At 40.7% G+C, this 24,563-nt stretch overlaps 1 protein-coding gene across 2 annotated transcripts in view; it reads left to right on the top strand.

The window, feature by feature from the left end:
* Atg3 (Autophagy-related protein 3) overlaps window positions 1–24,563 on the top strand; it is a 325,399-nt gene that overhangs the window by 300,434 nt on the left and 402 nt on the right. For both annotated transcript variants that reach the window (XM_068363692.1, XM_068363691.1), the window contains exons 4-7: window positions 1,685–1,810; window positions 5,842–6,006; window positions 14,616–14,743; window positions 23,894–24,563. The exon at window positions 23,894–24,563 is cut by the window's right edge and continues 402 nt beyond it. In XM_068363692.1, coding sequence (XP_068219793.1) covers window positions 1,685–1,810; window positions 5,842–6,006; window positions 14,616–14,743; window positions 23,894–24,062 — 588 coding nt within the window. In that variant the 3' untranslated portion in view covers window positions 24,063–24,563. The remainder of the gene's footprint in view (window positions 1–1,684; window positions 1,811–5,841; window positions 6,007–14,615; window positions 14,744–23,893) is intronic.

Raw genomic sequence — 24,563 nt, 5'->3', positions numbered from 1 at the left:
TCCGTTGGCAAAATGGCACTTCCCTCCTCCTCAGGGATGATTTGCTTCATCTGTGGCCTTCCTTAGGGATAGCTGGTCTCCTGTCGAAGGAAGGTCTCCTGGAACTGATTCAGCTAGGGCACAGAGGAAGTGTACACCGGCTTCCTCGGAGGTTTGACCTCGGTCTCCCTATTAGAGATTCCGAAGGTTTCGCACAAGTGTAGTCTGTAGTGTCCTGACCTGTCTCAGCACCGTTGCCTACACCATCATCATCATCTTCCAGAAGGCCGCTTGCGGCCAACCCAGAGCTCGCCATCGGTCTTGCTCCTCAGGGAACTGACAATGGCACACTCACTCGTTCTGAGTTACATATGCTGGCGGAGGAAGTGCAAAGTCCGAAGCAACTTCCTGCTCCACTCAAGGGACACCTTTTCCATTCACAGGCTAGGTCTTCTCCTGAATAGTCTCCTCCAAGCAGAGGGCTATGAAAAGGGTTTTAGATTCGTTTATCCCTTTCTATAGCCCATCCCAGGACACTTCTTCAGATTGAGATGTAGAGGTAGCCCACAGGTGCAGCTGCTATACCTCACCAGCAAGTTCGATACTCATACTCAAATCCTCATGTAAGGATTTTAAATGAGCCTCCTGTACTGTTGAAGGGGGGAATTATTGCTTAACATCACACTTTTTAATGTTTAGACAAGGTTCAGTATTATTCCATACGTAAACACTAAAGATCTTCCAGGATAACAACATAGTTACACTTGCTTTAGGTGTGTTCTTCAGTGTGGTTAATTCCAGGCTTCAATGTCAGGCTCACTAGCCTATAGGAATACAATAGTTGATATTCTCCTTTTTGCAAGCTAAATATCTTAGTGGAGCCTTTATCCTGGTCAATTGAGAAAGGTGTTTTGAAATCTACGCAATATAGGTTATACAATAGCCTAGTTGGGTTTGCTTTTAGTTAGAGATATAACTCTTTTAATAAATTTAAACATTAGTTATTTTCTAATTAAACCAGACTTATTCATGAAGTTCTCAGTTCTGTATTGCTTACATGGCAGCTAAATGAAAATAGAGATTAATACTGGCTTCAGCTCCAACTCATTAACCCTTTTACTGCCATTGAACTTTTTCTACACCCTGATATTTCTACTCCTATCGGCACCGTTGGGCTCATTTTGCTTCCAGTTATTACCATTTTTATTTTTTTATTATTTACCCTTACTGTGTTGAAGTTTCACAAAATACAATACAATATACTGTATAAAGTTGTGCATCATTGGAAATTAAATTTATTAAGCTATGCAATAAAAAAAGCTGTAAAGTCTTATCTTTAATAGTTTTTGTGGAAAGATGAGATTGAGTAAAATGTTCCTGAAAAAGGGTTTGTGGCTTGAATGCCAAATCTTATGGTGGTAGGTTGGTGGTCAAATGGTTAAGTAAATTTTTGTAATATCCCATTGGAAATTTTCTCAGGCTCAAATGCTGTACTTTAATGTGGCAACTAATTAGAGGTGATAGAAAATATAGAAATTGCTAGGATTGGAATATAAATAATTTTAAGCATTTTAATCTATCAAACTGATTTAAATTTTCCATAGTCATCATCTACCATCTAAACTGTTGTTAAGAAATCTCAATTATTACTTGAATATATTTCTTAATGAAGTCTTGTTTATTGTATTGTATCATATGTTTACAGAAAACTACTTGTGCTAGTAATGTTGATAGTACTAACGATGACGATGAGGATGACGAAGATGATGATGAAGAGGCAGCAGATATGGAAGCTTTTGAAAAGTCTGGAATGTTAGAGGAGGAGGATCCTGTAAGTTTCTATATTTTACTATTTTTAGTTGTGTTCCTGGATACAGTAAATTATCAATTAAACACACTGATTGGTTCAAGGGGGTTGCAACAAAATTATGAATAATCTGTTACTGTTGCTATTGATAGCTTGCCTGCCCCAATTTGGCCAGATTGGGCTCTTATAGTGAACCAAATCCACAGCCCCAATGTTAATATTAGGCTATGCTAACCCAGAATCTAGTCTATAATGTACAAATATACATATATATATATATATATATATATATATATATATATATATATATATATATATATATATATATATATATATATAATATATATATATATATATATAATATATATATATATATATATATATATATATATATATATATATATATATATATATATATATATATATATATATATATATATATATATATATATATATATATATATATATTGAGAGAGGTCAATGCTCGAGTGCTTGGACGAGGATTAAAACTGGTAGACGAGAATGACCATGAATGGGAGGTAAATCAGTTGTTGTTTGCGGATGATACTGTACTGGTTGCAGACACAGAAGAGAAGCTTAGCCGATTAGTGACAGAATTTGGAAGTGTGTGTGAGAGAAGGAAGTTGAGAGTTAATGTGGGTAAGAGTAAGGTTATGAGATGTACGAGAAGGGAAGGTGGTGCAAGGTTGAATGTCATGTTGAATGGAGAGTTACTTGAGGAGGTGGATCAGTTCAAGTACTTGGGGTCTGTTGTTGCAGCAAATAGTGGAGTGGAAGCAGATGTACGTCAGAGAGTGAATGAAGGTTGCAAAGTGTTGGGGGCAGTTAAGGGAGTATTAAAAAATAGTGGGTTAGGCATGAATGTAAAAAGAGTTCTATATGAGAAAGTGATTGTACCAACTGTGATGTATGGATTGGAGTTGTGGGGAATGAAAGTGACGGAGAGACAGAAATTGAATGTGTTTGAGATGAAGTGTCTAAGGAGTATGGCTGGTTTATCTCGAGTAGATAGGGTTAGGAACGAAGTGGTGAGGGTGAGAACGGGTGTAAGAAATGAGTTAGCAGCTAGAGTGGATATGAATGTATTGAGGTGGTTTGGCCATGTTGAGAGAATGGAAAATGGCTGTCTGCTAAAGAAGGTAATAAATGCAAGAGTTGATGGGAGAAGTACAAAAGGAAGGCCAAGGTTTGGGTGGATGGATGGAGTGAAGGAAGCTCTGGGTGATAGGAAGATGGATGTGAGAGAGGCAAGAGAGCGTGGTAGAAATAGGAATGAATGGCGAGCGATTGTGACGCAGTTCCGGTAGGCCCTACTGCTGCCTCCGATGCCTTAGATGACCGCGGAGGTAGCAGCAGTAGGGGACTCAGCATTATGAAGCTTCATTTGTGGTGGATAATGTGGGAGGGTGGGCTGTGGCACCCTAGCAGTACCAGCTGAACTCGGTTGAGTCCCTGATTAGGCTGAAGGAACATAGAAAGTAGAGGTCCCCTTTTTGTTTTGTTTCATTGTTGGTGTCGGCTACCCCCCAAAATTGGGGGAAGTGCCTTGGTATATGGATGGATGGATATATATACATACATACATATACCAAGGCATATATATATATATATATATATATATATATATATATATATATATATATATATATATATATATATATATATATATATATATATATATATTTAAAATATACAGTATATATACAGTATATATATATATATATATATATATATATATATATATATATATATATATATATATATATATATATATATATATATATATATATATATATAATATATATATATAAAATATACAGTATACATATATAAAATATACAGTATACATATATTATATATATATATATATATATATATATATATATATATATATATATATATATATATATATATATATATATATATATATATATATATATATATATATATATATATATATACTGTTTGATAGTACTGTATCTCATTTTACAAGAAAATCAGTATGCAAGCATAAATATTCAAATTGGTCTACAAATACAGTATTATATCACTTTACAAACATTATATCAGTCTGCGAGCAATTATTTCCCTCTGTATGCTCTTATTTTGTGGACTATTACGGTACTAATGAAACTATCAAGCAATGCACAGAAAGCAGTCGTGCGGTGCCGTACACCATCCAGGCAATGTTCTCATGATTTGTATGCTATTTTCGTTGGCCTATGCTCATACCTTTCCACCATGCTGATACCTTAGCTATTCCATTCTCCGAGCAGTACTCAAAGCAGCCCCATTTATATGTATAGTAGTATAGTGCAAGTGTCTTTAGAACTGTTCTTTGTAGGGTTGTGACTGTGTTTTTTCATTGAATTGTGATCCTTCTTGTTCACTGTCAAGTTAACTGTAACAGTTCAGTATAGTACAACATCCAGACAGTGGCCCCAAGATGATTAAGAAAGATGGTAAGAAGATGATTACAGTAGAGGGGAAAAATAAATTATCGAGAAGTATGAATAGGGAACACATGTTGCAGACCTGGCAAAAATATACAATTGTACAATATCGACAATTTGTGCAATTCTAAAAAAAAAAATATGAAATCAGAGCAATTGATATTGCTAAAGGGATGCTGACACGAACGAAGTAATGGCCATATGCTCTTAATAACATAAAAATGTTACTTCTCATCTGAATTATTGAGAGGTAGTTAGCAGGAGATAAGATTACTGAGAATATATTTGTGAAAAGCAAAGGGGACCTTATTAACGAGCCAGGTATTTCACAAAACATAGAAAAATAAACTTTCAAGCAGAGCTGTGACTGGTTTTAAAATTTCAAGAGAAAAACTAGCATCCATAGTGTTGTGTAACATGGTGAGTGTGTGAGCTCTGATGTCAAGGCAGCAGTAGCATTCATTGTAGAGATTGAAACGTTTGTGGATGAGTCTTTCATACTGCAGAGTATGTTCACTTTTGATGAGAATGGTCTGTTCTGGAAGATGATGCCCAGGAGGCAGTGTTGAAAAATATCATGATTTAAAAGAAATATTTTTTTTTATTTAAATTTTTTTTTTATGATTTAAATCAATTTTCTTGATTTTAATTATTTCTGTTTTCAATAATACCTATTTGCTGCTGCTGACTATTTGTTTCAGTCTTATTAAAGGTATTTTCTGTTATTGAACTTGATTTATGTTAAATGAAACCATAGTTTATTATACATTACTCAAGATGAGGTTTTTTCTTATAAACCAAAATTCAGACTAATGATGAAATTGGCGGGGACAAGTTATAGTAAGTAGTACATAAATACAGAGAAAAATAAGCAAAACCACAGTCAAACAACAATGCAAATATACAGCAGTTTTACTTAAACATCCAGTACACAGTAAGAAATAAAACTAGAAACATCTTAAGGACTTCTCCATGTGTGTGCCATACTAGCAACAAAAATTTTAATTCCTGTTAATGCTGTCAAAAAAAATCAAGACCTTTATCATTTGTATAATTGTAACAGCAACTTCAATACTTAAGAACACTAAGTTTACCAGAAATATTATTATAACTATTAACCAAGACTTTGTTCATTTGTTGCAATACTTATAAATAGTAACTAGTTTTGGAAGATTTCCCTTTTCTAAGGTAATTTTTGTCAGTATCTTTTGTTTGGATTTAAATCATGATTTTTTTTACTCTGGTTTGAATTCATTTAAATAATTTTATTTAAATCAAAACAACCCTGCCAGAAGGACCATTACTCTTGAAGAAAAGGTCCTTTTCAGTCTCAAGCCCATGAAAGACTATGTTAATGCCAGCAGTGATTGCCAAATCAAATAAAGATCATTTTTTTGTCCCTGGCCAGAGATATTGCAAGTAATAATTCAAATATGCTAGTTTAACTTTTAAAAGCACTTGGAATTTGCTTTTTTAACTGAATAAAACATGGAATATACATTTTAGGTTGAACAAACATCGAAGTCATTTCATGGGCTTATGCATTTTTTTTTTTTTTTTATTCTTTTCATATCCTGGTAGAGTGCTGTGAAGTCTTCAAGAGTCATACCAGCAGCAGCCTCTAGTCCTGGTGGAGGAAGTACTGGCCAGGGTGGAGAGATTCTCCAAACTCGTACATATGATCTTCATATTACCTACGATAAATATTATCAGACTCCACGTCTTTGGCTTACAGGTTATGATGAGGTAAGTGAATTCTGCTTATAAATGCTTGGAAATAAGATCAGATGCTAGATTTATATTGTGTAGCTCTAATTATTCCTATGAATGTTACCTTTGAATAATATGTTATTAATTCCAAAGTGCCAACATCACTTCATGTGACTGCTGCACCGCTACTAACCTACCAAGTCCCAAAAGTGAGTGAAGGGGAGTTAGTCGAGAGGCTGCAACTAAAAGTATTGGGACTCATATTGATGTAGTTATTTATATCCTTAATTGCTTATATATTAATGCCATGATGAATGAATATCCAGATCTGGGGCCTCTGTTGTCCAAAGAGATTGCTTTACACGTCCAATCTTCTCAGACTATCAATTTCGAGGTCAGTTCACCCAAACCCTATGTACTACATCTAATCATAGAGAATGTCCACCATATTTTCAGAGAAAAAGTTTTGCCAGGTCCTCTGGATTGTCTTTACTGTACAGTATTTGGTTCCAAAAGTTAGTCTACCAATAATGTGTATCAAAGACGGTGAAGTATATATTTTGCTTGGTGTAGGTCCAGGAATGTTTCAGTAACTAGAAATTGTTTGGATGATATTGTTAGGTTTTTGTATTTCCTATTTTTTTAAAGGATATTGTTTATTTCTACTAGGGTTATGCTGTAGTTCAATCCATAAGTATTTTGAAGAAACTTTATTTGCTTCTGTTATTATCGTGGATGTATGAGGTCCTTTGCAATTGAGAATCCTCTGGTTGTCTCTTAAGGTTAATTGGAATTTAGAAATTACAGTATTAAGGAGTTCTTGTTTTGAACCTTTGGAAGATCTTTGTTTTAAAAGATCTGACTGCTAAGACATTTTTCCTCATAGCTTTGGCCTCTGCTAAATATATTAGTGAGCTACAGGGTCTTTCAAACAATTTGATATTTATTATTGAGAAAATTATTTTGTCTCTTTATCCACCTTCCAGGGTCAAATTATTTCAAGACAAAAGTCTTCCCCAATTTTTCCTCATTTCTTCCTTAAAGAAAAGGGTCAGATATTAGGTTTCTTTGTCCTATAGGAGTGGTTAAGTTTTATTTAGGCAAGACTGAAAACACTATGGGAAAGGTTCCTAATTTATTTTGTGGAGTTAGGATTCCAAAACATCCTCTCTCAAAGAATGTGAGGTTGCTCTTATATAAGAGTTACTGGGCATTCTGTTTGGTGGTAGCTGCTGGGGATGTAGTATAAATAGAAGTTATTCTTATAATTGAACTTTTTATTTTTTTTCAAGTTAAGGGATTGAGTTTTTCAATGAGAAATTGTAGGATGTTGCATCCTGTAGCACTAGTATGAAAAACAATAGTTGTGTAGTGATATTGCATTTTTTTATTCTTGGGTATTTTTTTAGCAATAAAAGGTTTCTATTCCTGGATTGGCATGAAAGTATGAGAGACTAACCACCTTACAGTGAGTCAAATAATTGATATACGTAGTTAGATTTCCTATCTCTTTCCTTCTCTATCCCATCTCCATCTGAATGTGTGATTCAGCCACATAAACACCAGGGGAGGTTCATAAAAGTAAGTGGAATTTTGATCGGATCTATTTCTACACTCGCCTGGTTTTCCTAACAAACCTCTTTCCCACTGAACATGTTTCAACTTAAAGACTGAAAAGACAATGAGATGATAGGATACCCAAGCATTCTTATTGCCATACACATCATATACTGTAATCACAACATGTACTCCACTAGAGGGGCAATACTATTAAAATGGAAATTGTAAATCTTTAGAATTTAGGGTAGATGTCTACATTTAACCAGCTACTAAAAGGAAGCCATATGAATGCCAGGTCAGTATAGAAGTAATGAATTATTCAAATTCTGTATAATCAACAGATGGGATACATTATTTTGAAAATAAAAAAGCTAAGAGGCTGTGATTAATCCCATTTCAATAGCATTTTGGCCTTTTCAGATAATTTTTCTGTTTTGTATAAACATGAAATTATGCTTTAATTTCTGTATTTGTTGAAAAAAGATTGTTGTCGTAAAGGAAACTAGTTTCCTTCCTTTCCCCTTGTTGAACTTACACAGTCTTGTTCTGTAATCTTAAAGTAAAGGTGAACATTCTCAGTAAGTAGTGAATTCGTCTTGAATTAAAACTTTGGTTGATGTGCCAAAACACACAAAATAGGTTTTTCAATATTAAACTTACCCGATGATCATATAGCTGTCAGCTCTGCTGCCCGACAGAAAAAACCTACGGGCGGAATACGCCAGCGATCGCTATACAGGTGGGGGTGTACATCAACAGCGCCATCTGTCAAGTAGGTACTCAAGTACTCGATGTCAACAAGAACCAATTTTCTCTCTGTCGTGCCAATGGCAAGACCTACTAAATACGCCGTCCCTAACTGGATTTGTTTTCACAACGATTTGGTGAAGTACACTATTCCAGTTTTGAGCTTTCGCTATGCAGGGGTTTTATCTTCATTTCAAAACTTGAACTCGTTTTGGATAGATTTAATTATGGTGACGAAGAGAGTATGGACTCTCTTTCACTTTTAAATGGCCGACCCTTCCCTTAGACGGAAGTGTGTTTAGGTTTTTGGTAATTTTGCTTAACAAGTTATAGATCTATTTATTTTATATCTCTCCGCCTTTATAGGCCTCTTCGATTAACTTTCCATTTATTATAAACTTATAAAAATTAATTTTTATGTTTGTTTATATGCGACCTTTCCTAATAGTAGGCGGTCCTTACTTGGAACCGAAGTTAATTAACATTGAGCCCGTTATATCGTATTTAACCTTTTAAGAATTTAATACTTTTTTAATTTTAATGTTTTATGAAAGAATTTCTTTGATAGTCTCGTACTGTTTTCAAAGATGAACTAACGTTTAGTTTTTTAGTCTCCGCAGTTGTTGACGTTCAGAACGTTCAACATGCGCTCTATCGTTACGATAGAGAGAGAGTGTATCACGGTTTCACGTTGCAGTAAGAGTAAACCGATTCTAGCGTTTCGTTCATTCTTTCTTAGCTTAAATGGTTTAAATTCTAAATAAAGGAACTTTTTATTTGGGAAACCTTTCAGTTTTTTCCTTTAGCAAATAACATGTTTTAACGATATATAATTGGGCTCTTCTCTCAGGTGCTAAATCAAGAGAGAAGAGAGAGAGAGATAGAGACGGAGGGAGAGAGAGGAGAATAAACGTTTCGTTCAAGCGGGTAACGTTGTTCTCGTTTTTTACTCTTCTCCCTAGTCGCTGTAGGGGAAGAAGGTAAAACGTTTCTAGGGTTTTATTCTTGTTCCCAGGCTTTATGCGGTGAGAGATTGTAAACGTAGTTTATTTGATCTAGTGTTTAGTCTCTTTTCCAGCCACTGAATTCTTTATCTTTTTTTTTTTTTTTTTTTTTATGTTTTTCTGTTGCATTGTAAAACTGTTTTCGCAATTACTACCTTTTAATGAAGGATAGGATTGCGTGTTTCAGGTAGAAATCAGTTAAAGTTTCGATTTCAGTGAAATAAGTGCAAACAGAAAATCAAAAGTGATAAAGTGATATGCGCAAAGTGTTACAGTGTTGCGTCCGAGGGTTCGTCTGTTCGTGCCAGTTGTTCACCTAGTCCGGGACCTCTTACAAGCTCCCAAGCCCAGGGGAGAAGTAATGTCGAACGACTTATGGGTTCCACAGGCCTTGATCGACGAACAGACGTTTTTCCCTCCGTGGTTTCGGCCGTATCTACCCACGTTAGCCGACGTGAGATCGCCCCACCCACACAAAGACGAGAGAGCCCATTTATTCCTCGTCTGCGGAAGAGGTTTCTCGTAAGAAACCATGGACCGCATCTTGCAGCTTTTTAAGTGCAAGTCGGTCCCTTCCGCGCAAGTCCAACGGCCTAGGTGTAGCCACTGGGTCAGTTCGGACTCGCTGCAGTCATCCGACGACTGCACTCCTCCCAAGAGAGGCAAGGTGGTACCGCAACAGGCAGTAACTCCGTCTGTTGCCGCACCAACTGTTTTAGACCCTCAGTCACAACGGACAGTACAGTAGCTCCGTCTGTTGCCGTTTTTTGTAGACCCTAAGTGGTCTTTACTGCAGTCTATGCAGACTCAGTTAGCTGCGGTTATGCAGGAGTTTCGTGCGGAGAAGGTTGACACTGCTCTCGTTAGCCTACAACCTGCCACGGTTGTGCGCCCAGCTCACGCTGAGGCTGCCTGCTCCCACACTCCGGCTGCGGAGAGCTCCACCTCCGATGCACAATCGACCCTGCCAGACGCATGTTAATGTTAGCCGACGTGCGGCACCCTCCGTTAACATGCGTGAGCTACCGCATCAGCAGTGGGAAGGTGGAGTCAAGCTGCCGTGTTTTGACGCGATGCGTTAGTTTCCGCAACCCACGGCAGTCCCCACCACGCACCACCACTCCGCTTTGGTTGTTGCCTGCTCCCACACTCCGACTGCGGAGAAGGTTGACGATGCACCCGTTTGCCTACAACCTGCCACGGTTGTGCGCCCAGCATGGCTGCCTGCTCCCACATTCTTGTTGTGAGAGCTCCTCCACCCATGCGCAGTCGACCCTGCCAGACGCATGCTGACTCCCACAGACACACGGAGCACTCCGTTGCCGTGCGTGAGCTACCACAAGCTGCCGTGTTTTGACACGGTGTGTCAGCCTCCGCAACCCACTGTGGTTACCGCCACTCGCCCGCAGCAGACTAGTCAGTCAGGAGTTGAGGCTTCCCCACACAGCTTTGGTTGTTGCCAGCTCACAGACTGTCAAGCAGTTACATGACGTTGCCTTCTGGTCTGTTACTAATGCACCAGTGCTGTATGTCCTCACGCACCTGTTGTGGTTGACAGTTCAGTTTTTGACAGTTCACAGACTGTCAAGCAGTTACATAACGTTGCCTTCTGGTCTGCTGCTTATGCACCAGTGAGACCCTCACTGAGATAACCTAGCTTTTCTCGGACATGGTTCCTGTAGATGAGAAAGTGCTGTTCTCCCTCCTTCTGATATTCCTTTGAGGACTCTGTCATTTGGAGAGGAGCCTTAAGCTGCTTAGCCTCCTATGGACTTTAATTAAAGCATAACAAGGCTTCCAGGGATGGTAAATGGTTCCGCTTCGGTCGCTAACCCCGTCTGTTGCCACACCTGCTCCCATAGACCCTAATGGGCTTTGTTGCAAGACATGCAGTCCAAGCTTGTGTCCTTGATAGAGGATTTTTTACGGAGAAGAACCTTCTAGCCAACAACCTTCCTACCGGTTGGTTGTACGCCCTGTTGACGCTGAGGTATCCTACTCACGTCCGCCAGTTGAGGTGGTTCCTCCACCGGTGCGACCCAGTGTGGGTTGCCAGTCGCACGTTGACGTTAAGCGACTCTCGGAGGTGGTTGTGGACGTTCAGTGTGTCACTAGGAAGACGTTCAATAACCAGCAGAGGTGACTTGTTGTGACGCAGTGCGGCAACCTCAGCAACCCGGTTGGGGGTTGACTGCACAACCCAGACAGTCTAGACAGTTTCGGGTTGACGCTGTACTTCCTCGCGTCCCCATGGTTGACAGTTCACAGACTGTGCAGCAGTACCATGATCTTGCGTCCGGCTCCGTCACGCATCCACCAGTGCGACCGGATTCAGCGAGTCAGACGTTGCCCACTCCGTTGCCGTTTCCTCATCAGTTTCGGATGAGGAACCCTCTGATGAGGACATTGCTGAACAAGACGATCAACCCCCAGCCCTGTTTTCCATCCAGAAGATGCTGAAGAAGGAACACTGCCCTGTCAGGCTGTGGATGAGTCTGGTTAGGACACTGTCATCCGTGGTTCAATTTGTGTCACTTGGAAGACTACACCTCCGTCCTCTTCTGTATCATCTAGCTTTTCACTGGAAAAGGACAAGACGCTAGAAGCGGTCTCGATCCCGGTTTCCGGAAAGATAAAGTCTGGTCTGACTTGGTGAAAGGACTTTATCAACCTTTGAAAGGGTCTTCCCCTGACTGTTCAGACTCCCAACCACGTTCTCTTCTCGGACGCATCGGACGTAGGCTGGGGTGCAACATTAGGCGGTAGGGAATGCTCGGGATTATGGAACTCGAGTCAAAGGACAATGCATTTCAACTGCAAGAAGCTACTGGCAGTACGTCTGACCTGGAAAAGCTTCAGGTCTCTCCTTCAAGGCAAAGTGGTGGAGGTGAACACGGACAACACCCTGCTTTGACGTACATCTCCAAGCAAGGAGGGACCTACTCTCTGACATGGTACGAGTTCGCAAGAGACCTCCTCTCCTGTTCAACAGGTCTAGACTTTTCACTAGTAACGAGGTTCATCCAAGGCAACTTGAATGTCATAGCAGATTGTTTCAGTAGGAAGGGACAAATAATTCCAACATATTGGACCCTCCACAAGGATGTATGCAAGAGACTTTGGGCCACCTGGGGCCAGCCAACCATAGATCTCTTCGCAACCTCGATGACCAAGAGGCTCCCAATACTTTGCTCACCTATCCCGGACCCAGCAGTAGTTCATATAGATGCCTTTCTACTAGATTGGTCACATCTAGATCTATATGCATTCCCTCCGTTCAAGATTGTCAACAAGGTACTGCAGAAGTTCGCCTCTCACGAAGGGACAAAGTTGACGCTAGTTGCTTCCCTCTGGCCTGCGAGAGAATAACTCACCGAGGTACTTCGATGGCTAGTAGACGTTCCCAGAACACTTCCCCTAAGGGTGGACCTGCTACGTCTGCCACGCGTAAAGAAGGTACTCCAAGGCCTCCACGCTCTTCGTCTGACTGCCTTCAGACTATCGAAAGACTCTCGAGAACTAGAGGTTTTTCGAAGGAGGCAACCAGAGCGATTGCTTGAGCAAGGAGAACATCCACCCTTAGAGTCTACCAATCGAAGTGGGAAATCTTCCGAAACTGGTGCAAGTCAGTATCCGTATCCTCGACCAGTACCTCTGTAACTCAAATAGCTGACTTCCTCTTATATCTGAGGAAAGAACGATCTCTTTCAGCTCCCACTATCAAGGGTTACAGTAGCATGTTGGCATCAGTCTTCCGTCACAGAGGCTTAGATCTTTCCAACAATAAAGATCTACAGGACCTCCTTAAGTCTTTTGAGACCACGAAGGAGCGTCGTTTGGTTACACCTGGTTGGAATTTAGACGTGGTTCTAAGATTCCTTATGTCAGACAGGTTCGAACCGCTTCAATCAGCCTCCCTGAAAAATCTCACCTTTAAGACTCTTTTCCTGATATGCTTAACCACAGCTAAAAGAGTCAGTGAGATTCATGCCTTCAGCAAGAACATCGGATTCTCATCCGAAACGGCTACATGTTCTACAACTTGGTTTTCTAGCCAAACACGAGCTGCCTTCTCGGCCTTGACCAATATCGTTCGATATTCCAAACTTATCGTATGGTTGGAAATGAACTAGAAAGAGTATTATGTCCTGTAAGAGCTCTTAAGTTCTATTTTTAAAAACCTTTACGAGGCCCGTCTGAAGCTTTATGGTGTTCAGTTAAGAATCCATCTTTGCCTATGTCAGAGAATTCTTTATCCTATTTTATCAGACTGTTCATACGAGAAGCTCATTCCCTTCTGAATGAGGAAGACCAAGCTTGGCTGAAGGTAAGGACACACGAAGTTAGAGCTGTCGCAACTTCCGTGGCCTTTAAACAAAATAGATCTCTGCAAAGTATATTCGACGCAACCTATTGGAATAGCAAATCAGTGTTCGCGTCTTTTTATCTTAAGAATGTCCAGTCTCTTTACGAGAACTGCTACACTCTGGGACCATTCGTAGCAACGAGTGCAGTAGTGGTGGGGGCTCCACCACTACAATTCCCTAATTCCAGAACCTTTTTAATCTTTCTCTTGAAATATTTTTGGGTTGTCCGGAAGGCTAAGAAGCCTTTCGCATCCTACTTGATTTGGCGGGTGGTCAAAATCATTTCTTGAGAAGCGCCTAGATTAGAGGTTTTGATGAGGACCTTTAGTATGGATTGCAACCCTTCATACTTCAGCTCCTAGGAGTCGCTCAGCATCCTATGAGGATCGCGAGGCTCAGTAAGGAAGACGTACTTAAAAAGGCAGAGTAATTGTTCAAGTCGTCTTCCTTACCAGGTACTTATTTATTTTATGCTTGTTATTTTGAATAACTGCTAAAATGAAATACGGAATACTTAGCTCATAATGTCAACATGTAATGCTGGTCTCTACCCACCCCCCTGGGTGTGAATCAGCTATATGATCATCGGGTAAGTTTAATATTGAAAAATGTTATTTTCCTTAGTAAAATAAATTTTTGAATATACTTACCCGATCATAAATTAAAGGACCCACCCTTCCTCCCCAATAGAGACCCAGTGGACAGAGGAGAAAATTGGTTCTTGTTGACATCGAGTACTTGAGTACCTACTTGACAGATGGCGCTGTTGATGTACACCCCCACCTGTATAGCGATCGCTGGCGTATTCCGCCCGTAGGTTTTTTCTGTCGGGCAGCAGAGCTGACAGCTATATGATCATCGGGTAAGTATATTCAAAAATTTATTTTACTAAGGAAAATAACATAATTATGGAAAGTTATTTTTGGGAGAGAAACCAAAACTGTTGATTGAATTTTCTTTCTTACAGAATCGCCAACCCCTTTCTGTAGAGGAGATGTATGAAGACTTTAGCCAGGATCATGCAAATAAGACGGTTACAATGGAAACCCATCCAAATTTAACTGGTCCTCCTGTAGCATCAGTTCATCCTTGCAGGTAATGGTTGCTCCTGTGTAATGTCATACTCCACTCTTTGATAATTAAGTTTTTGAGTAAGTTTTTATACCCTAATTATAAGTTACAAAAAAATATCAGTAGTCATTGGAACTTAGTTCTTGAATACTTAAATGGTGTTACACTACTCAGCAGTATTGTAATGTCCTTTATATCACATCTTAATGTGACCTCGACATCATGCAAACATGAGACCTCTTATTCTGACCTTCCCTTTTCTTTACTATTTTTGCAAGCTATTCTCTGTTATTCTAATTCAAACAATTTCATATTCACCAGTTTATCAAGAACCAATCTAGGAGCTCCAATTGGTCATCAAAAATGGATTTATAGACAGAGCTCTTGAAAATCCTTTTTAATATGCCCATCTCATGAAACTGTCACCAAGTATAGTGAGTGTGGCACTATTTTAACCATCCAACATATATTTTATGAATGTACTGTACTGTTTTTAATACAGATTTATATTTTGGTCTGAAAACTTTTCCTGATTCTGAGTATTTTTATTTGTTCCCATACTAACAAACCTTCCGTTATTTATTTGGATTATCTTTCGCGAAGGTGGAAGGTAGCCATTAGACTTAAAGTACGAGGTGGCAACCCTGCCTAACCGCTTGAGCAGGGAGGGTGGGGGTTACCCAGCCACCTCTATATATACTCTCACAGTTGTGAGCTGTCACTTTTTCTTTTGGCTTGGTACAGAGGGGACGTCTCCTCTCTCAACTTCCAAGGCTGTCATTGGACATCTTTAATTGCTTTTTCTTATCAGGTGTGCATGATTTCTTCGGATCGCCCTCATGCGGACTTTTCCTGGGCCCAAGGGTGCTGTGTGCGGTACCTTCATGTCATCGATGGATACCGACCCGCACTCTCTGTGTCCTTCGTATAGAGGGTATCGTTGCAAGCAGGGTTCGGCCTGCACAAAGTGTAGGGAGTAGCCTGCCTCCCAATGGGAGAAATTTTAGCGGCGCAGAAAGAAGAAAGCCAAGTGCGATCTTTCTCCCGTACGGATGAGGAAAGCGTGTTCATCCTCTCGCACCCCCAAATCTCTTTCAAAAGCGCCTTCTCGCTCACGCTCTTCAGGGGGACGGTTGAGCATGAGTGCAGACCGACTAATTCCTTGGTAACCCCGGGGTACTGGGGCGGTAGTTGCTTCCCCTTAGAGGAGCAACTTCACCTCCACCTGCCGGGGAGCCATTCTCCCTTTCAGATGTGTTGCAGGTGTGGCCAACCTTGGGGGTTTCTGGACCCCTTCGAAGGAAGAACTTCTGCGTCTCCTTCAGCGCAGTACCAGGAAAGACCCTTCTCCAGAGCCTTCAACATCTCATGCTTTGGAGGTGCGTGAAGTCCATCTGTCGCCCTCTTCTGGACCTTCCACGCCTGGACGAGATGATCGCTCATGTTTGCCCCTCTAACGGCCTCCTGCTGCCAACGACCCTACTCGCCATCCTGGGACCTCGTCATCCTGTAACCTCCAACCTTCTGTTTCTTCCCACAGGAACCCGGCGGTTGCAGCTGATGATCTTCCTGAGACCAGCGCTCCTCCCACCAGCAGTGCAAAAGGACGAGCCTCGCCATCTCCTCGTCCTTTGGGACACTCTTCTCCTGATTGTCGTTTGCGACGATCGGAAGATCATCTGGGTCGTAGGTCATTAGGATCCGAACGCTCTTTTTCTGGAAGGCGTTCTTGCTCTAGAGCTTCATGTTCATGAGACCTTCGGTCTCAATGTTCTCCTCAGAGGCATTCCTCTTCACGAGGAGAAGTCTCACAATTGCACTCTGCATGATCACTAGTATCTCAGTCTACTAGACCCAGGTCCAGACGCTCGCGTTCCAGATCTCTATGATCTAGATCAGAAGGACGACGTTCTCGTTCACGAGGATAGCGTTCACGCTCGCGAGGGCTCCATTCACGAGAATGACGTTCACATTCGCAAGGCTGACGCTCACATACGTGAGCTAGGCATTCATGACGCTTACACCGTTCACGAACGAGAGCTGGACGCTCTCGTTCACGATCAAGGTCTAGATGTTCCTCGTCTAGAGATAGAGGTAGGCGTTCATGCAGTCCATCAGCGCATAGCCCCTCAACCAATCCTTCTCCTAAATAACCTCGGACCGAACCTGATCATGAGACTGACCGTCCCTCAGACAGGCGTCCAGCTAAACCTCCAGTGCATTTAACCCCTGGGGTGTTTTGGCAAAGCGTTTGGCTATGCGATGCTCAGAAACACCTTGCGATGTGACGCATTCTCCAACACTTAGGGTTGCCCATACTCGGAGCCCCTCTCTACCTACTTCGTCAGACGAAGGTGCTTCGCTGCAGCAGGAATGTATTAGACCTTCCGCTTCCAGTGTAGCTCCTAGTGCTCCCATTGCGAGTACTTCTGCTCATGAATCGTGCCCGTTGTTTCGCGAAACTCGCAATTTTGCACGCTAGTCACTGATTTCCGGGAGCAATTCACAAGCAGATGTGTCAGTAACACCTTCAGCGGAAGGCCGATACTCTTTCCAGAGGATTTTAAGGAGCCTCCAAATTGGTTCGCTAATGTCCCTATTATCCCGCATTGTCCTTTTCATACATCAAAGGAACATGTTCCTCTGCCGCTGAGACTCTCCTGCGTTGACGCAGGCTCCCTCTAGAGCTCCCCCTAGGGGACGTTCACCTCCTGGATCTTCAAGGGAACCCCATGGCTTGCTTAGAGGTTTTGAGCTTCATGCATGGGTGAACACCTTCCTCTCCACCCTACAGAGGTCCCTGGGTGTGGCCTCCACCCCCACAATCTCCGACTGCTCCAATCAGAGCTACCCCTAGGATTCCTTAAGAGACCTCTTCAAGTTTGTCTCTTGGGAGTCTAGACCCTAGAAGGAGACCAACGTCGGACAAGGCACAGAGATCACCTTCATCTCGATCTCGGGCCAAGGGCCCTCCTTCTTCTAACTCTTACGTGGCCATTCTGCCTTTTACTCTGGTTAATGTAAGGGAAACCATGGCTAAGAGGTAGAAGAGAAGGATGAGAGGCGTAACACCACCTCACGCTGACATCATCCACCCTAAGACGAGTAGGGACATAGGCTCGCCCAGGGAGGTAGCTGTCCATACCTTCAACCCTCAAGAAATTGAGGTGGTGCCTCCGGACCAGCGTCCGATTTCTTTACCTCCTCCGGAGGAAGAGCCTTCAGCTGCTACTGCCAAAGCCTCAGTGGCTGCTGGTGTCTCGAATCCCTCGCAAATTCCCCCTTCCTGTGCAAAGAGAGTTGAAAGACACCAAGAACGTTGCGGCAAGGGAAGCTCGTATGGCTGAGGCACAGAAAAGGTCCCCTGTGGTGGGTCTCTCTATCAATACCGTTGACGACCCTGATCTACCCTAAGCTCTGGAGGTGAGCCTGGAAGTGGATGACCCTTTGCATACCGATGATGAAAATCTTCCAAAGATGGCTAGTCCAAACTTTCATTCTGAGCAAGAGAGACGCAAGTTGGAGCACACCTTTTGGCAGGTCCTCTATTTTATGAGGGCCATCAGTAGGCTGTCTACTCCTGGTACCACCACCGAGGAGGGTCAGGACATGGTTCTTGACAAAATATTTCAGAACCAGAAGCCTCCCAGAACTTGTGCAGCTTTCCCCTGGTCTTAAGGCTTAATGGCCGCCAAAAGGGAGGCTAACGCTCTGATACCCAGAACTTCTAGTTCCTTGAGGGCAGGATTTTCCTCCTGGTCTCTACCACTTCGTTTTGTCCTACAAAGGAAGCACTATGAGATCAAAGGGAAACCACATTCCACCATGTCCCCTCCTTCGTTAGGCTCAAACCCTCTCCTCTCTGATGGCCTCCCTCTCGGCAATTGAGCTCCTTAAGGGGACAATCTGAGGGTTATAGTATTTATGCTTGGAATAAAATGAAATTTGCTACACATATCAAGTACTTGAGTATAAAGCTTCTCACCAATTTTATCACCATAGCTTTTTAGCTTTTTTGAGTTACATCAATTTTTTGAAGAAAAAAAAACAATAAAAGTATAAAACTATATGGTATATCAAATTCAAACTGAAATGCCTAATTATTTGCATTAAATAGAAAAAATTATCAAAATATTTTCTAAAAAATCAAGCTTAATTTTTCTATTACACTTTTAAAAAAAACGAGCTCAAAATTTTGGAAAATTTGTCACATGAAATTATGAAAAAAAAAATTAAAAATTCCATATTACTGTACCCAGATTTTTTATACTGTACATCCATTAGTAGTATTCTGTTCTTTACAGAACCGTTTTATTTTTATAAATAGCTGAGTTGTATAGCTTCAAAGTTAAAAAACCATGTTTCGAGAAAATTACTGTTAAAGATTAGATATTACAAATTTCATTTTTTAACATATGTTTTCCTCTATGTTCTACTTAATTTTTTGTGGGTAACTTATGTTTCGTACTTTATGCAACTTGTAAAAAGTGAAAATAGTTAAAATAAAGAAAAAGTTGTATTGTGTAGTGAACTTGTAGAAGAGTTGCTGGTACCCATTCCATTCCCACCCACCTGGTGTTTATGTTGGTAGCTGGTCTTTATATTAAAACCTTCTCACATGTTTTTGCGTGAATAAGGTATTGATAAGTACAGTGGTACCTCTGCATACGAATTTAATCCGTTCCACAACTGACTTCGGGTGTAGAAAATGTTCGGATGTAGAAACGAATTTTCCCATAAGAATACATTGAAATAGGATTAATCTGTGGTTGAGCCCAAAAACCTATGATAACTCCTTAATAAATTACTACACATGACAATATGCACTCTAAATTAGATAATAGACATGTAAAAAAGAATAATTATAAAGAAAAAATAAATAAGAAACGGGTTTTTAGCGTCACTTTACCTTAGAAAGTCCAGCGCAGGTGTCGGTCTTGCTACGCAGAGAGGAGATGGACGGGCGGCGAGGAGGTGGAGAGGTTGACTACGATAAACGTACACTTATTCTAACTTATTCTAACTTACACTAAGTGAACTTTAACCTAATTTAGCTTATTTATTTTTTTTTATTTTTATATTTTATATTTCTTTTCACATTTTCTTTTTTTCTTTTTGATGATTAATTTTAATTTCACTCTCTACACTTAAAATTGATTGAATTTTTTTCTCTTCACTCTTTGCCGTTTTCTTTGAACCGCTTCCTTCCTCTTCATCACGAGTTCGCTTCGTAGTTTTTTTTAAAGAAGCTATCGATAGAAAGTTACTTGGTACGGCTTTTCAGAATGTTTTGAAAATGAGTTAGGCAAACATCATCGAACTGCGCAACTACACGACAAACCTGGAATTTTTTTGGATGTTATTTGTCGATGAAGTCGACCACGTCTTGATATTTTCCTAACACCTCTTTTATTTGCGCCGAACCTAACACATGCTCTACCTCCTCGATCCCTTCCTCGTCATCACTCATGTGCTCAGACATAGCATGGAGTTCCTTGAGCTCCTCTGTAGTGACCCAGGCCTTCGAGTTGGATCGCCAGAAAACATGAAGCTGGTCCTTATCCACATTCTGTGCCTTTAAGGCCCTAGGGTTCTCCGAATGGTAAACCAGTAAGGGCTTGACTTTAAAGTCCCCGCTAGTGTTGGCACAGGGGGCAAGAGTCAACCGATCCTTCATTGGTTTATGCCCAGGCAATTTCTTCTCTTCGGCAGTGATGTAGGTTCAACTGGGCATTTTCTTCCAAAACAGCCCGGTTTCATCACAATTGAACACCTGCTGCTCTACGTACTACGTAGCCGTCTTCCTGCACGGTCCTTTCAAAGCTCTTCACAAAGTCAGCGGCAGCCTTTGTGTCCGCACTAGCAGCCTCTCCCTGGCGAACAACTGAATGAATCCCGGACCGTTTCTTAAATCTTTCAAACCAGCCACGAGATGCCTTGAAATTGTCTGAGGAACGTTCGGTTGAACTCTCCCCAGCATCACCTCCAGAGCTCGCCTCTTTCAAGTCAGTGAAGATGGCGTGCGCCTTCTCGCAGATGATAGTTTCGGTGATGGTGTCGCCAACAATCTCTCTGTCCTTGATCCAGATTAGCAGAAGTCGTTCCATCTCTTCTATGACAGGGCTACGACATTTTGAAATGATGGTGATCCCCTTAGAAGGTTTCACTGCTTTAATGGCTTCTTTCTGTTTCAAGATTGTCAAGATCGTCGACGTATTTCGGCCATATTCTTTTGCAAGTTCACTCACGCGGATGCCACGCTCATGCTTTTCAAGAATTTTTCGCTTTACTTCTAAAGAAAGCATTTCCTTCTTCCTTTTCTCACCACTACCACTACCACTTGCGAAACTAAGCCTTTTAGGATCCATGATTTACGTTGAAAACCGTAAAAGGATGAACATAAGAAATCACGATTAAAATACAGTTAATAGCAGAACGCACTGGGCACAACCACACGAAGCTGATGAGAACAGAGGAATGACCCAAGCCACGCTAATTGAGGGTCCCTCCGAGGTCGAAGTGCTGCCTTCTATCAGCGGAAATAAAGAATACATCCGGCGCTATGAGTACCATCTACGCGTACGAGTACTGTATTGTTTACTTCGGATGTAGAGTAGGAACGTGTTAGAATTGTACTTCGCGTGTCGAAAAATTTGGATACAACCGGTACGACGAAAATTGCTTACTTCGTGTGTCGAAATAAAATGTAGAGTCGAAAAATTGCTCGAATTTTACTTCGGGTGTTGGAAAATTTGGATTTAGATACGTTCTTGTGTAGAGGTTCCACTGTAGTTAGTTTTCATATGTTTTACCCGTGAAAAATATAAATTACAACAAAATAGATGGGCGAGTCTACTAAAATTTAACCTAAATTTTCTTCCTCCAATTTATATGCAAAATCTCCTTTCTTGCATATTTAGGCCTTTTTCGTTCATTACAAATAACTCTGTCAGCTGAAGCCAGAAGGGACTACAGAAATAGTAGACATTTTGTTCGAAAGTCGAGAGGATGACATGGGAGTAATTTTATTATTGGCCTTTCTGTTTTTGCTTAGCTATCTTATGGGGTATCATATGACAAAAGATGCAAAAAATAAAGCAAAAATATCACAATTATATGCAGCACCTTCCTTTACTCATGTTTCAAGGTTACTGCCGGGAGCTGGTATTCCTAGCCTGTCTTCCGGGATGGGGGGAAGTGATACTCGGCTTCGTCCCGTAGTTTATAGCCAAGACTCAAAATCCGGGGGTGCTGGACCATAGATTCGGGCCCTTTCAGATTGCGAGTCTTCGTTCTGTAATGAATGACCCAGATCAGTTGTTACTATGCCCAGTGAGGAGTTTGAGATACTATCTTAAACGCACGACAGCAACACGGCCCCGACTAATACCTCTGTTTGTTAGCTCAGGGAGAGTAAAGAGGAGGATCACCAAGATCATAGTTTCCTCCTGAATCCACCAAGTAACCAAAAGAGCCTTGGCTCTCGATCCTCCTCAGGCTCGTCAACCTAGTTCTCATGATGTCAGGGGAATCAGCACTTCCCTGTTATTCAAACGCAACTTCTCCGTGTTGCAAGTACTTCAAGCGGGTGTGTGGAAAAGACAGACCACCTTCACAGCCCATTATTTAAAAGACATGACACACAGGAGACTCGATGCGATCACTATCGGGCCTGTGGTGGCTACTCAACAAGTGGTTTAAGATACCTCAGAATCCTTGATGAATGAGAGAATGTCTGGTTTTCCTTTCTTCATCTTCCCCTCCCTTGGGATACAGCATCATGGGTCCCTCTGCAGGTAATTATCACTTCCCATTTGTAGCCTAGTATAAGTTATAAATTTATATACTGTCCACATCCCCATTGCTTTTTGCGAGGGAAGCAATGTGATACCTCTTATTTCCTATATGAACTTAGAAGGTGTTCATGCAAGACAACAACCTCTATCACATTGCTTTGCGCAGCCCGCTGTTTCACCCACTTTGTGTATTTGAACGAGGTGTCAAAGGTTTCCCTAGACCACAGTCATATACTGTACTAGGTAAAACTGGGTCAATGTCCATGCCAGAACTAGGACTTCCACCCACCTAAGAGTGAGACATCCACATAAATAATGTAAGGTTTGTAGGATGGGAACAAATGATAAATTCTGAGATAATTTCTAGTTTTCCCTAACTAATACAATCCTGGAGTTATTTATATGAATTAGAGTGCCATCACCTGTCCCACAGAAGTCCTGCCTGCAATCAAAAGTGACTTCTCTCACTGCTGTGAGAGTATATATAGAGGTGGCTGGGTACCCCCTAGCGACCCCCAGCCTACCCGCTCAAGTGGTTAGGCAGCGTTGCCTCCTCGCAATTAAAGTTTAATGGGTACCTTACAGCTTTGCTGAAAGATAATCCACATAAATAACTCCAAGTTTGTATTAATTAGGGAAAAATACAAATTATCTTCAAATTTGTCATGTTTCATATATAAACTATAAAAACTTGAACAAAACAAGGGAAAGAGAAATTAGATAGAATAGTGTGCCTGAGTTTACCCTCAGGCAAGAGATCTCTAACCCAAGACAGTGGTAGACCATTGTACCGAAGCTATGGCACTACCCAAGACTAGAGAACTATGGTTTGATTTTGGAGTGTCCTTCTCCTAGAATAGCTGCTTACCATAGCTAAAGAGTCTCTTCTACCCTTACCAAGAGGAAAACAGCCACTGAACAATTACAGTGCAGTAGTTAACCCCTTTGGTGAAGAAGAATTGTTTGGTAATCTCAGTTTTGTCAGGGTATGCAGACAGAGAAAAAGGTAAAGAATAGGCCAGACTATTCCTTGTACATTGTGTAGGCAAAGGGAAAGTGAACTGTAACCAGAGAGAAGGATCCAATTTAGTACTGTCTGGCCAGTCAAAGGGCCCCATAACTCTCTAGAGGTAGTATCTCAATGGGTGGCTAGTGTCTTGGCCAACCTACTACTGGGTACTTTTGACACTTTTACTGCACTCTTACATTTGTAGCTGCTTTTTTTAGACTCCTTGAATTTGCAAAGCAGAAGACTGAGATGAAAGCCTGGATCCTTATATCTCCCCTCTCACTAAAGTAATTTACTAATGTTTATTTCATTTATGCATAATATTGTTGTACTGATACACGGTACTAATTATTATTTTTCAATCCACAGGCATGCAGAAACAATGAAAAAGATATGTGAAACTGTTTTGGAGGGTGGCGGAGAGCTCGGAGTTCATCTGTACCTCATAATTTTTCTTAAATTTATGCAGGCAATCATTCCTACTATTGAATATGACTATACCCATAATTTCACTCTAGCTCTTGAAGACCCATTTTAATATAGTATATATATATATTTTTTATACAGTGTAACGCTAACATTAAAAATATTTGACTTATGTTGATATAATTTCTAGCTTTTACTTTTGTTTTTGTTATTTCCATGTTCTGCTTTTGAAATTGTGGAAAAGCTAATAATATTTGACGTTAGTCAAGAGAGATATTCATTCACGAATTTGATGTTTACAAGTCACCTCATAAATCATGCTTTTATGATTAGTGCAAGTTACATTTCTGTCATCTTACAATCTTCATTCTGGCTGAATTATCTTTGTTTTTTCTACAGTATATGCCGAAATATTGCACATGATAAGAAATAGCTTATGTTAAAAGGAAATATGATGATTGTGATGAAAGCGCACTATTGTTCTCTCTACAAAATTTTGACCTTTAAATTATTGTTATTGCAGTAATACTCTTAAGTGTTATGTTGTATTAACAGAGATATTAATTGATCATTTCTGTAAATGTATTTTTATAAGGGATAAGTGTTATCTAGA

This window comes from Palaemon carinicauda, chromosome 40 (genome assembly GCF_036898095.1).
Source record: "Palaemon carinicauda isolate YSFRI2023 chromosome 40, ASM3689809v2, whole genome shotgun sequence".
In the NCBI taxonomy this organism is placed as follows: domain Eukaryota; kingdom Metazoa; phylum Arthropoda; class Malacostraca; order Decapoda; family Palaemonidae; genus Palaemon; species Palaemon carinicauda.
Note: the sequence above shows the minus strand (reverse complement) of the source record. Positions and strands in the feature narration are given on the sequence as shown.